We start from the raw sequence: 18899 nt of genomic DNA, 5'->3' as shown, positions 1-18899 counted from the left end.
TTTACAGAATGCTTTTGTTACAATTGAAATTTACTGTTATACTAATAATGTACTGAATGTTAGATAAAACTAGCTCCGACCGCGATCTTATTAGTACCTCAGGGACGCAGATCTATAAATTGTCGAGAGGGCATTAAATAAATAGCTTTTTTTCTTTAGAGCGACGGTAAGCAAACTTGCAACCGAGCACTAACAGTCTTTTTTAATCCACAGAACAAAATAATAGTATATTTAAATATAGTATATTTAAATAAATACCACAGATTTAAATAGTGTCTACTTCAATCATAAATATTGCTTTGTCGACATCATTCTCTGGGTCTGTTTTGCTAAGTTTTTATGGGGTGTTTCTCTGGATGCTATTACTTGAGACTATCAATTTGCATGACATGCAGCTTCAAAATCTTAATGCTGATATTATTTGAGATTCGGCAGTAAAATAAACAATTATACAAAAATGACTCCTGGAGCAAATAAGTAAATTCCGAAACTATAATTTTTAGTAACGTCATGGCACACAGCAATATTTTATATGGTCGTGATTTTTTATAATAATCTTGCAGAACTTCTTTGTGATTTCTGCGTTTAACAACTCATGTAGAGCGACATAACTATTGTCGTTACAATAAGAAGTAGTGTCTTAATAAGTTTTTAGTATAGGATTTATTAATCTCATTAATCAATGGTCAATACTCAATTCCGATAAATTCCATTCGGCAATATGTAAATAAAGAGACAACTTCCTACTCTACTGTGAATGTAAACCTGCTTTATTTCGCAGTCTAAATTCTGCATTCCACATTGTATGTGAAATGTGAGGCTCTTCAAATTCGTGATTAGGTACTTAATCAAAATTCATTAAACGAACATATTTAGCTGCACGCAAAAGCCTGATTTAATTTCATTAACCTTTATTCAAGCATTTGGGGATATTTTCTTATTACACATATATTTCAGACTAAGTCGAAGAAAAATGTTTAATACCATATTCATTTCCGCATATCAACTGTGGCAATATTGCTAATCAGAATTCCAAACTTATTCCCATTGCATATCTTTGGATCTGCATTAATCACTCACATGTATTCCAGAGGGATTTTCTTGGTAAAGGCATCAGTTTGATTAAGTTCTTCACGTGATAATTTGCGTAATATTCCGTTGTTCTATTTCACGCATTCTGCGTGGAAAATTATACAGATGTCACCAAGTTATTTTCATTTACGTTAAAGCAGTTTGAGCGTAATTTGCTCTGATGCTTCTATAATAAGACGAAATGGATGAAAAGAAAACGGTAATCACATTCTTTTAAATTAATGCTATTATTATGTCTGCATCAACAAAACACTTTCTATGTTAAAGCAAAGTAAACGGAAGAAAAAGTTAAGTGAAAGTTACCGTATGCACGCTGCACACGATTTAATCGGCGGCGTCCATAATGCTATGTACTTTATGCAGCGAATAATGACTTACCTTGACCTTAATTCATTAATCCGGCGCTCTTCGCAAAATGTCTTTATAAACACCTTGACCATGAGAGAACTTTCCCTTCATTTCTTACTTATATCACAATTGTATTGTTAGCTACCTACTTCAATATCATCTCTTAATAATTCAGACAAATTGCACTGCACGAATAATAATTGATTGGCACGACATTGTTTTTTGGCTAAGATTGTACAATGGTAAATGGGTGAAGGGTGTTGTAGTTTACGTGGTCATTTAACATACAATTGCACTACTTTTTTTAATTGAATCTTAGTGGCAGAGTACCTAACGGATACTCTCGTACCATTTATGGATTATTGTAGTTACTAGCCTTATACAGAAAGGCTGTTAGTTGCATAATTTAATCAATTCTTTTTAATAAATCCCCGTTATTGTCAATTTATAACCGTTACCCACCATGCAAGCTTCTGATCCCGTCTTTCCCAGAGGAATCACATTTTGGGAAATGATCTACCACTAGTGTTAGGGCGTAATATTTCTGGTTTTTGCATAAATTCTGTTTCTCGGATGACTTGCTTTGACATCGGGTTTGCTTCTTGGGTTTTGAACGTTCTGCGATCCTTCTTAGAAGATTGCTGTTCGGTAATGAATGTCTTCTCCCACACTCGTGAAATAAAACATTGTTACGTGGAGGTCCACGGGGTTCAATTCTTACTCCGTAATAAAAAAAACAGCTTGCGCAAACATGTGACTTTTTAAATGAAGCGGTTGTATCATTTTCATTTTCGGAACAGCATTGGTTAAAAATACGGCAATACTCTTTGGCACACAGTTACAAAAATCGGCCTGGTAAATAATGTTACCCAAAATCGTCACCAAACCTTCATTTATATGCCTACAGTCGGGGAGCTAAGCGTCAGAACCTTGCACATGATTAGTATATACCACTTTGCGCACAACTTCTAGACACCTTAACACACAATTTTAGATATGGCGCCATCAAGTCTCCCCGTGTGGGCTCGTGACATGCGGTGTTGCCTATACCCACTAGAGGAAATTTCTGAAAAACCACTCCACGCACGGTTAAAAACACTTAAAAGGGTAAGAAAGTGCACACTAAGAAGTTCTATCCAGGATCCAGGAAAAGGTGCCCAAAATTCACACCATGAATACATTGGCGTTACAGCAGTAGGAGGTGGGTCAACAGATGAAGAAACTGGCGACAAAGATGAAAAAGGACCCCAGAAACAGGAAGATCACAAGATATATCACATTAAAACGGGAGCAGCTGGACGTATATACCAAGAAAGCCCAGCAGACGCACAAGAAAAGCGAGTTAGATATTAAAGACCACCAATACCAACAGGGTAACTACATGAAGCAAATCTACCAGGATGTCGAGCTCCTTGACTGCTGGGAAAGCTACTTAGGCGTGGAGGAGGAGATCGATGAAAAAGAGGCCGAACAGCCAATTTGATACGCAGATAGAAGAAGAATTGGTGCCACCCCAAAATATGAAGAAAGCCATAAGGATGATTGGTCGAGCCGAAAGAAAGTAGGACGATGTAAGTAAAGAGGAGATAGAGGTCCAGGCATATGAAGGAAAATTCTTCTACGAGTATTTCACGAACTGGAAATACGAGGAGTTCCAAGAACGCTATGGGACTAATCGATGTGGAAGAAGTGGAATCACACGCCAGATCGAAAAAGGTAAGATTACCAACAATACAAATTCCCATTTTTAGAACGGGATATGAGAATTGGGCGTTATTCCACGATTTGTTTGTCAAATTGATCCACTCGAACAGCACGCTGTCGACTACGGAAGGGATGAACTACCTGAAGAGCCACGTGGAAGGGGAGGCGACCAGGTTAATCCAGTATCTCCGACCAAAATTACGAGGCAGAGGGGAGGCATTAAACGGCGATACAACAACGTGAGGCTCATTATATCGAAACTTTTAGACAAGATCCTGGATTTCCCTCGAATCCGCCAACCTCTCCAGAAGGAAGTGGCGGGCTTCCATAACATCCAAGTAAAGATGCAATATCATCCACGTACTGCGTAGGTCGTAAGTAATATCCAGGCAGGCACAACGTAAAATGTAACCCAAAACAGAAAATTAATGAGAGAACTAAGAGAAAACGTTGAATGATAAACTTGAGGATTGAGTTGAGGGAAGATGCAGACGTATTAAGAAAAATACTGATGAGTAATAATTTAACATACCTCGTACTGTTTATATGCAAATACAAATTCGTATAACGACCCTGTGTCGCCGCGCAAGCAGTACACCGTGTATAGGGAGGGGGAGTTTCTTCCTTCCCTAAAGTTTACCCCGAAATCTGGTTCATTAAAATACACGGTTACCTAAACTAACTAATAATACAAGGAATACTTTTACAATGATGGTCGAGTTCAACATGTATTTTTTTATAGAAAAAAAAAGAAAAGGTCCTTATAAACTGTTATAAAATAAAGCAAAGAAAGGCTACGATGAGAGGAGCACGTTTTAAACATTTTAAGGCTTTTTGGAGTGAGCGATTATGATTTTTAGACCGTTCACAGTGGTTTTTCAGAAATATCGTCTAGTCGGTAGGCAACACCGCATTACAGGAATACACACGGGGAGATTTGTTGGCGCCATATTTAAAATTGTGTCTTAAGGTGTCTAGAAGTTGTGTGCAAAGTGGTATATACTAATCACTAAGTGTAAGATTTAGGTGAATTGTGTCGCTTAGCTACCGGACTAATGTCAGGAAATTTTAGTTTCCATGACAGAGGCAGACCACACGATTTTTCTTGTCACCTGTTAATTTACCGGCCACACCTGTCACTTTACGGCCGCACTTGTCACTTTTCCGGCCGCACCTGTCATATATAAGAATGACTCAATTTGAGCAGCCGTCGTAGCTTCCATGCTTCTGTGCTTGACGACAAAATTATTACTCAGAACCCTGCTCACAACCACACCTCATGCAGCAGCCTCTTTTTTGGTATATGAGGGAGTTGAATCTCCCTTCTTTCAATAAAATTTTGACTTTGTAAGTGAACTCTAAAATTCTTTAGCAAAATAGATACTGGCCAACGGCTAGCTCTATATGAAGTCATTTTCTTAGTATCTGGTAACACTCCGCATGAAACAAACTGCTTTTTCATTTTTACTTAAAAATTAAATTTTTTAGGGCGATTTCTTATTTTCTCGTTAATAGACAATTCCAACGCGATATAGAAAAAATACATTGATAAATAAAACAAATCTCATTCCACAACCCATATCGCTTACAACAAGTAACAAGTATCAAAGTTTTTTAGTTCCTGGCCACGTTTTTCTCTTATCTACTCCTAATTTTTTATAATAATGAAGAAATTATAACTACTCTTAGGTACATTTCCCTACAATAGGGGAGCTAGCTCGAAATCCACTGAACGAGAGTGATCAAAATTTTAACCGACGGAGTTCACTTTGGCCTATCCCAGTATGCTAAAGTCGATCGTCTGCCACCTCAGGTCATATGACTTAAGGGGCTGATGCGGTACTTCTTGCGGTACCAATTTTAAATGATTGTTTTTTGAGAAAATAAGTTACATACAAATATTTAAAAAAAACACGAACATTTGATAACTCCGTAAATAAACAATATTCTTGATCGGTTTTTTCAAGAACTTTCTACAGATGTAACAAGGTTAGGGTTGGATGAATGAAGCTGTTCTTTTACAGACTAATGGTAGGTACTGCCAATGACTAGGAGATAATAAGATAATCTTATAATTAAAGAAAAATTTAAAAAACAAACGCCATCAAGTCATTGGCAGTACCATTGAATTTAGATAGTTATAAATTCAATGGCAGTACCTACCATTACTCTGTAAAAAATCAGCTTCATTGATCCAACCGTTACCTAGTTATATTCATAGAAAGTTCGTGAAAAACCGACTAAGAATTGTGAGTTACCAAATGATTTTATTAAATATTTTTTTAAGAGCTATTATATCAACGTTTTCATTTCAAAAAACAACCATTTAAAATTGGTACCGCAAGTACCACAAATATGACCTGAGGCGGCAGACGGTCGATTTTAGCATACTCTGATAGGCCAAAGTGGAACTCCTTCGGTTAAAATTTTGATCATTCTCGTTCAGTGGATTTCGAGCTAGCTCCCCCACTACTATTACAAGACCAGTTTTAAATTAATAAATTCGGACCCATCAACATAGGTACACAATTTTACTGAATAATAAGCGATGGAATCCCGATGGAAGTTACTGAAAAAGAGTTTACAATGTTTCCTGCGGCGGGTGGTTTCCATCGCACACAAAATTGAATCGGTTTGTTGTCTTTGACAAGACTATTTTATGAGTACCTAACAGATTATTCTGCATACACATAGCTTACAAAACATACTACCTATTATACATACATGGATACATACCTAATAAATGTGTAGGAGACCATAATTGCTTGTTATCAAAGGTATTGTAATATTTGGTAACAACAGTTGTCAAGTTTTGGCGCGGTTAATTAAACTCGAAAAAACTGCTGACAGGTGTTGACATACAATTTTTCCATCTAGAAACCATTTGTAACTCAAAATTGCGCGTTGTGATTGGTGGAAATTAAGACGAAGGAAATAGTCAATGGAATTTTTCCTGATACTGAATCGCTGCTGATTTATTGTTTATTGTTTTATTGTTATTTTATATTAGCATCTGAAATTTTTATGACAGAACTTGACAGTCATAATTTATTATCCCAGATCCCAAATACTTCCTGTTTATAGATAGAAAAGTCCATATATCGCGTAGCATGCCTAATGTACATTTATTGTTAATAAAAAATGACAAGAGCCTGGAGAAATAAGATTTCAATTCAATCAATGCACCTAACACGGTGGGCTTCAGTTATTTGTTTCGTAAAAGCGGCATTTTCCTTTTTGAAACTCAAAAAGTCTATATTTTACAAAATCAGAGGTAGGCACGTTTCTATTATAGTTAATATTTTTAAGGAAATTATACCAATGGAATCCAATATATAGTTCTTTACACATTCCTAACAACATTTCTCACAATTAAACAGTAACGTTATTCGGTTGTGATACTGGAATTTCCAAGAATGCAGTACGAGATCGATCGATCGTATTTATTTTAGGTCAGGAAATATATAATTTTAGGATGTAAAATTCATGGTAGTTCTGGACATGGCTTGTTGTATGTTTTCTGTCTATGAATCCGAATTTTCAACTTCCCACCAAAAATTCCCCCCGCAACCCCCCAAATTTTGAAAAAAAATATCGTTTTTTTTTAAATATCGTTATTTTGTGTATTTCAGAGAAATCTGGAAATTCGGAAAGTAGACAAAATTTGCGACAAAAAGATCATATGATATTTTGACGTAAGACGAATGAGTAGGGCGTTCGCGCCTTGGTGCCGCACGCACGTCAGGACGATAATAGATATAGATTTAACTGTACCTACTTGCACAATCCGCCAATATTTACTTCATGAAGCCCGACAAAGGCAAAGTTTCACAACAGATCTACGAACCATTTGGTCTTGAAGAAAACACAGTGGCTACAAATATACTATTTTTACACGCTGTGACTCTGCGCCTGTGATTTTTGCCCACGGTTCAGCTTTTCTTGAGTCCGAAAACGTGGAAGATTTGTCAGATTATTCGTTTCTAAACGTCCTTTTTGGTCTTCCTTCAACGATGGATCAATCAATCTACTTTAAAAACGGGACTTTGAAACAAATTAAACCTTTTTCGCGCATGAACCTAATTTTTAGCAGTGACATAGATAAACCTGGGCAATCTGCTGCAGTTAAACGGTAAAGAGTAATTTAAACTTTTTTTTTAATAATTTAATTTATTTTTAGTAATAAAAGTCTATATTTTTTAAATATATGTGGATGTGTTCTTAATTCTAACTTGTCTGAAAATAGGTGGGGAAAAGTTGGAGGTTGAGGGTTGCCTTCCAGATGCTGAAAAATAAGAGAGATTAAAGGAGGACGGGTGTTAAAACGAACGGTAAAGCGGGTGGAGGGAGAGCGAACACGAACGCCGTGGGCGCCTGAATAGCCAATGAGTATACTTCAATGCACGCCAGCGCCCCCTACGTGCGTAGTACGTAAATATGTTTTAGGACGTTTTTGGTTGCATACTATCTTACATTTCAATTTTGTGGGTATTTTATACGTGAAACCACAAAAAAAACTTTTCTGAACACATTTTTTTCTTATTTTCAAGAATTTGGGGGGTTGCGGAGGGAATTTTTGGTGGGATGTTAAAAATTTGGATTCAGCAACCCAAAAAACATAAAGTAAGCCTATTTCCAGAACTACCATTAATTTTGCAAGCTAAGGTCCTCATATGTTCTTTATTGCCTGGACTATTTACTAATGTAATTGCGCCTTATTACAAAATTTATCTACAACAATGATTTTCAATACAATCGCATTTTCACAAATTTATTCAAAAACCCGCAAACAAATGGAACGTCTAGACAAAATACTGGTGACGTCAAAACTTTCAGTGCAAATATCTGTAGAACGGAGTGTCGGAGGGGCGGAAAGATGTTCCAGACGAGACATATCTACTGGCGAGGTGAATATCTCGAAAATGTTGGAGGAAGGCACCTACAAAGGGAAAATGCAATATGTCCGAGAATTTTTCCAAGGTCTTGATTCTTCTTTCATTGTGTATGTTTATGTGTAAAGATTTCCTATACCATCTACCAAGAAGGTAAACATCGACGAACACAATATGCCACTACCTTATATGCGCGCGTTATCTGCACAAGAGTTGCGCACAATTTACACTAGTTTACGATTGTACCTTTTCGCTTTTATACATATACCGAGGTAGCTCATATCCATATCGCATTGGCGCAATCTCACCTGTTTTAATAGAATTTTCAGACGAAAAAATGTCGTAACCAAACCCTGAGGAAAAAACATTTGGAAACAGTGTCTCCAAATCCCGTCAGTTATCGATTCAGTTGCAGTGGGGAGGTGATTTCGTATACCCAAGCGCCACCCCAACCACCTTCCAGTTCCAATGGTATGAGAATAACCTGCAAATAGGCTTAGGATTCCCGTTTCAGTAAAAACAAATATCAAACAATTCGTTCACCTTCGACATTCACTTACCTCGTGGTGTCAAGCAAACCTTGCATTCCCCACCCCCTGATCACTCTAGACTGGACGATGCTTTCGACGTAACTTCTTCTTTGTATCATGTAAAACAGTAAAAAGTAATCAATAAACTATTCTGTTGAGGAATGTAAGTGAATTTGAGGGTCGTATCATTTAATCTCTTTTGATTCCATTTGCCTCTTTCACATTTAAAGGAATTAAGTACATATGTACCTCCTTATTTTTTTTAGGGAAATTTGTGTCAAAAGTGTCAAAAAGTTTCTTTACTGAAAATCGTATGCGAGTCTTCGTATCTTGTATTTTGTATTTTGAGTGAGGAATGCTCGTTTTACTACTCTATTGACAGTAAATTATCCTTTTAGCTAAGTCAACTGGGAATTTTATGTTCTTCTACATTTTATCGTTCGCTTGAAACTTAATATTAGATACTTTAAACGTAAACGTCTTTGGTTCCAAAAGCTGCAAGAATCTGACTTCCTTCGGGTAACTCTAAACTAATGTCTACTATAGGTACAACAGCGGCTTTTATTTCAGGAGATAAGTTGGAATATCAGATAGGTCAGGCTTCGCGTTCAATGCATCGAATCTCTTTCTTTCAGATGCCTTCAAAGGTGGATAAGTAGATTTCCTGAGTTAGTTCACTTTACTGCGGTTCTCGTTTTAGAGGCTTCGTCGGGCTGGGAAAAGAAGCGCTCTTCGAGTTTGGTGATTTTCGCCATTAATCTTTTTTATGGCAATAATAAAGAGTAACGAGTGGTGCAAAGTTTTTATTCCACAATGAATTGTTAGGTTTTTTACTTTATAAGAGCGTTAAATGAACAATGGCCAACATTGGTCCACTAGAAAACGGGTTATACACATTCCAATTTAACAAGCTGTAGAGGCACATTTAATCACATTACGTAGTGCCACCCGGGTAGGTACAACTTAATTGAACGTAAATTTAATTACTTGATTTATTTATAGAAAATTAATTATTAATGTTCACAGGAACTAAGAGTATTAATGATAAACGAAATTTATAACGGTCCCTAAATAGATTGATTTATGACAACTCAGAACACTTAACACGAGCGCGAATTTTATTATTTATCATATCGACATCGATGTTAAAGCTGAGACTAATCACAATTCAATTTGCTTATATAGGGCAACAGTAATCCTTTTAGAAAAATCTAGCGTATATATCATATTTCACAGAAGAAATGAGTCACATCCACTTTCATCCCTAATCGCCGGTAATTAATCCTTTTATCGACTTGATCGCGCCTTGATATCGTAAATAATATCCACATAAATTTGGATACCTTTAGACACAATTTAACCAAATTTGAGAAGGAAGTATTTTGATCGAAATATAGGTAATAATCGAATTAGAGTCAAACTTTATTGCGGGGGCGGAGTTGCTTTATGTTATTTTTATCCGTGCACCATTTACATAGTGCAATGTCGTACTAGAGTCTTCGATATGTATTTTTGGGTTAAATTTGTAATTAAATAACTGAGTACGAACGCCCGCTTTAATACTTTTATAACAGCGATTTTACACGTGACGACCCTTCGCCTAATCCTTTGTATAATATTTCCTCGGCGTTTTTCTTTGCTACGATCAACTAACCACTCAATATTGCGGTTTCTCATAATTTTACTGGAAACTTTTCTAGAAACAGGAATTTTTAAATAAATTATCGCGTGAATCTAAAAAATTAAATGAGCGTAAAAACTCATTCATTAAAACTTTATGCACCGTATGAAGATACCCAATATCTGCTTAGTACTCGTACTAGAAAGACTACAACGATTTAATACACACTCCACTGTTTATATAACACTACGCCACAATGAATTATTTAACATTTTGTTTTGTACCCGTTTCTTTTCTTACGCGTTTGGAAAAATGTTTACTTTTTTATTCAATACGACGTCGCTGTAGGAAATTGTTAGGCTTTCTTGTATTAGTGTACTTATTTTTAAGAATCTTTTACTTGGTTTTGTAAAAATATTTAGAGGAATTGAATGCACGATGAAATAAGACACCTGGGAACAAAACTCCTGGTCGCATTTCTACAAATAAAAAGCTTCCATTAGTAGTACAGAAAGTCATAACGAATTTCTTCGTTGTTACACGAAGTTATTTTATTACAATGCTAGTTTGAGATGAGAGACAAGAAAGTCCAGGTGTTGAAATGTACATGTATAGCAAATAGAAAATCGTGTTTGTATATTATATGTAACATTCGACAAATGGATAAAACCTACATTGTGTAAACAACCTGGTGTAGACGATATTTCGGTCTAAACACAAAAAATAATGACGGGACATTCTGTATGTGAGAACATTTCAATTTATTAAACAAACCTGGGGATTATTTACGAAATAAACACATTAGATAGTTCGTTTCATTTGAAGTTGTTTTTCAGTTGTTAATTTTTCTTTTGTGGAATTGTATGTAACAGGTTTGTAATAGCCTAGTTTTCGTTTTAATTCTTGTTTAAATTTGATCGCTTTAATTTAGATAAGGTGGTTGATACATCTGAAGTTTGCATACTTTACAAAAGGTTTCTATTTTTGCGGTAAGGAGTGTTTGTCAGGCAATTAATTAATTTCAAGGAAATGCACATTTGGTGCTAATAGCAAAGAGTAATTATAGTTACTCTTTGCAGTAAGGACTTAGGTGTTTCGAAGTTACTTTGGTTACATGGTCATGAAAAGTAATACGTCTCCTCCACATAAAATAACTTGCTATTGTAGAGGTTACCTACTACTATTAAAGTCTCCTTTTACAAGGTTTACCAACATTTTGAATCAAGACAGGATCCATAAACAGTATCAAATGTGTGTAGCGTATGTTTGGCTCTCACTATTAAAAGTGTCTACCAAATGCGTTGCGTGGGAAAAATTAAACCAAGCTCCGAGCAAAGCTTCTTCTCTAAAATATTTTTCATCGAATAAAATTTTAATTAAAGGCATTAAAAAGAGGCTTCCTTTATTTATTATTTGTCATTGTCGAGAGAATCACTACATTTTCTTAGGGATTTATTATAATTGTACGCAGTACCTAACCTCCATATTTTGCGGAGCTTTATTAAATAAGTGGGGGTCAGAAAGATTTTATTTACGTATAATGCTGAAGGAAACAAAATCAATAGGTTCATAAAAGTTATTTGCCCTTAATTTTTTTCCTTTGTATGATGCATGCACACGTACTTCTATCTGATAAAATTTATACGAAAGTGGAACGCGCAACAACCCCTAGAAACCTAAACGGTGTAACCGTGCGAAGCGAATTTCCGTGTTTTGTTTAAGTTTCAAGGTTTCATATTAGATGAAGATTTTTCAATGCGTATTTAAAGGTGAGACCTAGGGTGAGACAAAAGAAAAGATAGAAACTTTTCCTACAGCATACTTATGCATTAAATTAATTTACACCTAATAATAATTCAACACGTAGCGTGGAAGTTCATAGCTGTGTAAAACAAGTGTCCACTGAAGCGCATTTTCCCAAGTTTTTGGTTTGGTTGAGCAGGAAAACTAACGAATTGATCTTTCTGACTCATTGAATTTGTTTTACCCCCTTACGCGTACACAAAATGTGCGCGTAATAAATGATTTCGTAAAATGACATTTAGCAAATGCAATTTGATCATAAATCCCGTCAACTTTTTAAGATAATGGCCCGTATGCATAAAAGTAAGCAAATGCTTATACTTGAAAAATTCAAAGTAAATACTCGCAACTGCCCCTTCATACTGGTCTGTTTAGCATGGTTTAGCAGCGCTGCACTGCGTCCTGTCCTTCTGCTTAGAAGCGCTGCTAAGTCGCCCAGTGCGAAGGAGCACTTACGAGTATTTACTTTCAATTTTGCAAGTATAAGCATTTGCTTACTTTTATTCATACGGGCCATTGGCAAATGCTTATACTTGAAAAATTCAAAGTAAATACTCGTAAGTGCTCCTTCGCACTGGGCGACTTATTAGCAGCGCTTCTAAGCAGAAGGACAGGACGCAGTGCAGCGCTGCTAAACCATGCTAAACAGACCAGTATGAAGGGGCAGTTGCGAGTATTTACTTTGAATTTTGCAAGTATAAGCATTTGCTTACTTTTATTCATACGGGCCATTGTATCGCATAAGGCCGAGTGGTCGCGAGAATACATTTTACATGATATATTAAAGTTAAGCTCAATTAAAGAAATTACGATTTATGAAAGTAGAAAACCGATAATATTCGGGGATAACATTCTCACTTGCAGTGAACGACTTATGTCGGGCATGAAGTTCAATAGACTTAACGTAACAATAATGCTCATACAGATTGTACAAATTTCTTCCTTGTATTTTCAATTCAGATCGCAGACGCTCCAATGGCAAGGTACATATGTTTATATTTTTAACACTATCAATAAAGGAAGGGGAAACAGTAGGTACCTTAGTTTTCTTCTACACAGAGTGCAAGTGCGAATTCGACTTTCCAGAACGGAATTACATCTTTTCCATGCACGTTAGCGGCCCCAGTATTTGAGATAATCATTTTCGTACCAGTTCGTCGATTTTAGATACTATGCATTAGTTTATCGACATGTAGCAGTCTTCGATTGGAAAACGAGTATCGGGGTTCCATACAGAACAACGGTATATTTCTAATATAATCACTTCAATGCTCGTTCGATACACAAAAAGTTACACTCAAGAACTACAGTATCACATAAATATCAAATTAATTCAAACTTTCGTACCCGATTATTAAAAGTGTTTCGGATTGTGATATAGGTAAAAGAATAAGCTAGTGATCAATTTATTATAGGTTGTCACGAAAATTTACATAGTACATTCTTTATACCTACTGAATATTAAAAGTCCCCTCGGGCAGCTGTCTTTGGCTGGAGTAAACTACCCTAAAATGATAAGAAAAGCAAGAAATAAACTTCATTTTGGTTAAAGTATTAGTCACAATATTTTAGAAAATTACTTCCGATGGTATTCTGTGTTAATTTTTGCAAGAACATTTGCATTCCTCTTAATTGTTGACAGAACGTTATAACTATTTATAAAAAAATATCATTTTTGTCAGAGGTACGGGAGGCCACTACGGGCATTGTAGAAAGGGTAAGAGATACCCATTTTGTTAAATGAAAAAATAGTTGCACAATCAAAGGTATAGCCCTGAAATTTTTTTTTGTTTTTGAAATATTTTAAAAAATCGGATATTTTCTAGGATATTTTGAACATTGTTTACCTTTTTCCTGGAAAATTTATCTGATAGGTATTCTCGCACGCTTAGGGCGTTATGCGCGGATGCGCCATCCTGTTGAAACCAACTGTTTCCATTTTTTTGTTTTTTGTGTGTTGTATATCGTTGTATTCTGCTACTCAATACAGTATGTACTTTTTTTATGAATTGATGAGTGATCCGAAATGAAATGTTGAAGTCTCTGTTTCCCTACCGGTATTTACGATTTACTTTGCACTTATCAACTTCTCTATTAGTTCCCTAAAACCAAAACGGGCTTCTAGCGTAATTAATTTATTTCGCAACGCGCTGCGTCAACTCACATTTGTGTCGATTCCTGCCCGTGTAGGTATACCTGCAAATGACCTGTGAGTGTTATAACAATTAAACGTATAATAAATGAGTGTCCAAATAATGAAGCACAGAGAATGAGACATATCCTTGAAAAGATTATGTAAACTTCTCTAAAGCGATTAATAAAAAATATATGAAGACACTTCCATGAAAATCTAGCCTTGAAATTTGACACACCAGTAATTCATGAGGGTTACCATTTAAAATAATCGTCTCAAATTTGGGACGCCCTGTATAAAATGTTATTACACAAAAAGAGCGATGCGCAAAATACTAATAGAGGGTCATTGCAAAAAAACTATGATTTACTGAATTCCAAGTTAGAGACTGGCCATATATGTGGTAAACTTGTCGAATGTAAAATTTGTCAATTTAAATCCGAATCCCAAGCTAGCTTCAGCGACATATAAAATCTCGCTACTCAGTGATTTATTATTATTTGGTGGGAAAGTGCACCGCGAAAATGATAGGAATTCGTATAACCAACTTGCAGTAAAAAAAATTAAAAACCATATAAGATATAGCCAGTAATCAGAAAACAAATGTGCTGCTTATCCATTGGAATATGCTTCATAAATCTACAATAGCAACAACTAAAAACAATTATATCTGATTTTGTCATTTTTCGCAGAGATTTGTGGAATGAAGTAGAAATTCATTTGCGAATTGTCGATAATGTTCGTAATACTCTTTAATGTAATGCACTGCTCGAAAACGCGTGCGAGAGACTTCCCACTGGAGTAGTTAAAATGTAGTAAAAACGGCCACACACCACTTTCAAAATAATTAAATGACGTACAGTAAAATTGACTTGAAATCCATTCGAAGTTACCAATCGTTGAGTTTTTTTAATTGACGATTAAAGGGAAACTTTAATCATCTACATCTATATTACCTATGTAATGGACGGTTGAGATAAATAAATGAATGTAACAAATGGATCGCTTACAATTTTTTTTGTTGCAGTTCCAGAATGGCGACCCCACCGATTACTTCCCAGTACGAAGATGAGGCCATCACCAAAATATCGATCCCAAATCCCCAGCCCCGTAGACAATCATTTATTTTCTTGTCCAGTCGCTAATCTACCTAAAGGAAAGAGTTGGTGTTTGATATGAATTAGTAAAATAAAACCTCAAATTGTTTGTAAATTCATAATTCTTGTTTGTTGTTTATACCTATTCATGTTTAAAGGTCCATGTGAATGAATATAACTCGTCAATTGCTGCAAAATATATGGTATTAAATCTAAGGATTGTTTTATGCCCGAAATGTGAAATAAATTTTCAGTAGTCGCGTTTGTTTTTTTCTTTGTTTGTCAGAATGAATAAGCGAGTGGCATGATTGTCAACAGTTATTTCGTATCGCAGTGTTGGTATTTCAATTAAGATAAATGTCTTCCGCCCTTTTACAAATGAGTTCAGACACCACAAAGGTAAAAGGTATAACAGGTTGTGATGTCTCAGTCGACATTACCTACTTCAAAAAGGGACAGATTGGGAAAGCACGAGGAAAATTGTCTCGTGTTTAATACGCCGAAGTATGACATAATTTGATGGTGAAATGATGGAAGTACATACGAAATATAATTAGCGATCCCTATTGTAGCAATACAGAGAGGGTATCGAAAACGAAATAGTTTTCCAAAAGCGACAGGGTCGCTGCCCATGAAATTTAAAATTGCATAATATAGCGGGTAACACCTTTGGAAAGGTCATCCTTCTTTAAATATGGATCATATTCAACTTAATGGCTTAGTTTTCAAGGTATTCCACATCAAAACTGTATATATATCTATTTATCAATATGCCATACTATTAATTCAAGGATTAAAAAATTCAACCTGTTCTGAACATACCAATTGAATTACGACAAAATTAGATGGCAGTAAATTATTTCATGTTGGTGACAGATTCTGCAAATTCTATAGAGATCGTGCTAATATGTAGCTATCTTTCATACGGAATATTTTGGAAACTAATCAATTAAACCTAAAAACTATTGCAGGAATGAAGGCTTGTATACACAAAGGGTGAGGAAATGAGAGACTTGTGTAATGAAGGTGCCCTCTCGAACACAGTACTGACGTGTACGAGCAAACATTTATCTTTCGCTGAAAACAGCTCTGTTTCTTCGATGCAACTTCCTGTGCACGCTACGAGGGTTGTTTGATAAGTCCTGCTTCGCAACGTTGAAATGAGCAGCGCGTTATTTTAAAAAGTGCATGATTAAAATTACTTCCTGCTTAAAATATCAAGCATGTAAGATCTTTTGTTTTGACAGTCGCCTGACTGAGATCTAGTTAGGAATGGATAAAATTCGAATTCAGGATGTATTTCATTTTTTCTATTTGGAGATGTCGGGAAAGGAGATCCGTGAAATGATAGCTGGGTGATTCAAATTCTTGATATGCAACAGTTCGCGAGTTTAAAACAAGCAGAAGGAGCCTTGCCAGTACCGATTTCCATTTTACTCAGAAACAGACTCCACGGTGTAGTTATGAGAGACCGGCGGCGTGTAAAGGCGATGGCTGCCGTGCTTGCAATGCCAGATCAAAAGCGTGTTCGGTAGTGAAGTCCTAGGAGGGTTTGGATCTATTGCGAAAGAATTGGGTCGTTCTGTTACTGTAAACTAGGACTCACCCCAACACTACCGAAACAAAGGAACGGTTACAAAGAAGGGGAAAAAGGGTTACTTCGGATGGGAAGGTGACGATGTCATTTTTCTGGATGCAATAAAGGTATTCTGCTAGTCAACTACCTGGAGAAGTGTTAAACTATGAACAGCAATTCATGACCGTTTGCAGGCGGTCTGGATGAGCAAAAAAGAAAAGCTTCTTTCACCCGACAATGCACCCGTGCCACTTTGTATTGATCGATGATACTAGTACCATGGGAGAAACTCTGGTTAAAGCCTGTTGAGCTTCGGGGAGACTACGTCGAGTTATACTTTGACTCTGTACCTATTATTTTTATTATTCCAACTTATAGCAGGACCAAACGACCCTCGTAATATAAGTTATGAATAGTTCCTTTACGTGGTGAGTTACCCAAAGATGGTGTGATGTACCATATGTGGATCGTTAATGTGTTAAACATGCAGAACGAGCCTTTATGCAACTAAACGGTACCATTGTGTTGTAGATTCCCGGTCGCCTATTTAATATGCCTATTTGGGCCATTTCAGAAACGTTTGTAAATTCAGTAGTTAACATCCCCGTACATATAAAACATTTAGTTGCACAAAAAAGAAGAGCAAGGCGTATATGGCAAAGAAGTCGTAATCCGTTAGATAAAAACGAATATAATAGATTAACCCGACACCAAAAAACACTCCACCCCTAAGGAAAGAAGATGGAAGTTGGGCAAAAACTGACCAGGAATTATACACGGTTAAGTCAAATCAGAGACCTATTATCTTATAGGAGAGCTCTCACTGGAGAACTTCTCCCTCAAATGTAGCTCGATGATCACATTTACTTATAGCTGTAACTAGCAGGTTGTAAATTAGCTATTAAGAAAAAAAAATAAAAAAAAAATTTTGCTTGTAACTTCTTTCATGATTATTTTCTTGTGATTCGGTTTTGAAGGCAGACAGAAGAAATTACCCGTTTTTTGGTTTTTTTTTTAAGTTTCTAAAATGTCTTTTGCTTGTAACCTCTATATTAATTTTTTTTCTTGCAATACGAATTTGAACGATAAAAGGGGTCTCTTAATGGGACTTTTCCCCTAATTAAAGCAGGAGTGAAAATCCACTCTGTTATAATAGTTATACAACATATTATTATATACAGGGTGTTACATGACCGCATGTAAAAAAATTGGGTGATATAAGGGATCAAGACAAGCACTTTTTCCAAATAAACCGAGGGTCCAACGTGTTTCGTTTGGGAGCCACCCCTCAAGGAATTGGTGAAATTTGGGTAGCACTTCCTTGAATAGGTTTTCGGGTATGACCTATCCGATTTTGAATTTTTTTTTCAAAATTTCTACCCCTACTCGGGGGTGCGAAAAAAATTCTGATTTCGACGAAATTTGGTATTTAGAGGATTTTTGAACATGAAACTGACGAATCTGGATTTAGTTTTTGAAAATTCGAAAAAAAAGTTCTACTGCAATTATTGGCCGGATAAGGAAAATGGAGAGAATTCCACGAAATTTGTTGTGTACATACTTGATGAGTTAAGGAACAAAATTGTCGAAAAGTTTTTTAAAACAACTTTTCAAACAAAAGTTATACCTACTCATTTGAAGATTGGGTCTTCGGATTACAGTGTGTCCCCCGCCTACTAGTGAGTAGTGAGTGATCTAATTTCGCATGTAGTTCATTGAAAATATCTCAAATAACAAACAAATAACGATTTAAGTCAAGGGCCACCCATCTTTGTAACTCTTATGGGTACAGTCCTTGTTTCAATCCCTTAACTTTCTTCAAGAAACCGATTCTATCCTCTGTTCCTTTTTGTAAAGGGTCTGGTACCTTCTGAAATTTATGCAATTTCCTCGCAGTATCTCCTCCAAGTCACGTTTTGCTGATAGGACAGAGTGGGGGTAAGAAATGATCATTACGCACGCATGAGGTTTTTTAACGCGCATCACGGGTGCACCTCCAGTAAATTACCCTTTGTATGATAATTTAAAAATTGTAATTGCAACTGAAGTACCTAGTTTGAATATAAATAAATACAAAAATAATTAACAAACAAAATGCTGTT

At 35.9% G+C, this 18899-nt stretch overlaps 1 protein-coding gene across 4 annotated transcripts in view; it reads left to right on the top strand.

Moving 5' to 3' along the window:
* The window catches only part of LOC116166911 (glucose dehydrogenase [FAD, quinone]-like), a 361388-nt gene that overhangs the window by 108891 nt on the left and 233598 nt on the right, over nt 1-18899 (top strand). For 3 of the 4 annotated variants that reach the window (XM_031482116.1, XM_031482117.1, XM_031482118.1), the window contains one exon: nt 15152-15481. The exons of the other annotated variant lie outside the window; for it this stretch is intronic. In XM_031482116.1, coding sequence (XP_031337976.1) covers nt 15152-15196 — 45 coding nt within the window. In that variant the 3' untranslated portion in view covers nt 15197-15481. Of the gene's footprint in view, nt 1-15151; nt 15482-18899 lie in introns of those variants that run through there. 4 annotated transcript variants of the gene reach the window in all.

This window comes from Photinus pyralis, unplaced genomic scaffold, assembly GCF_008802855.1.
Source record: "Photinus pyralis isolate 1611_PpyrPB1 unplaced genomic scaffold, Ppyr1.3 Ppyr1.4_LG3b, whole genome shotgun sequence".
NCBI lineage: Eukaryota > Metazoa > Arthropoda > Insecta > Coleoptera > Lampyridae > Photinus > Photinus pyralis.
The sequence above is the reverse complement of the archived record's forward strand: the minus strand, read 5'-3'. Positions and strand labels throughout refer to the sequence as shown.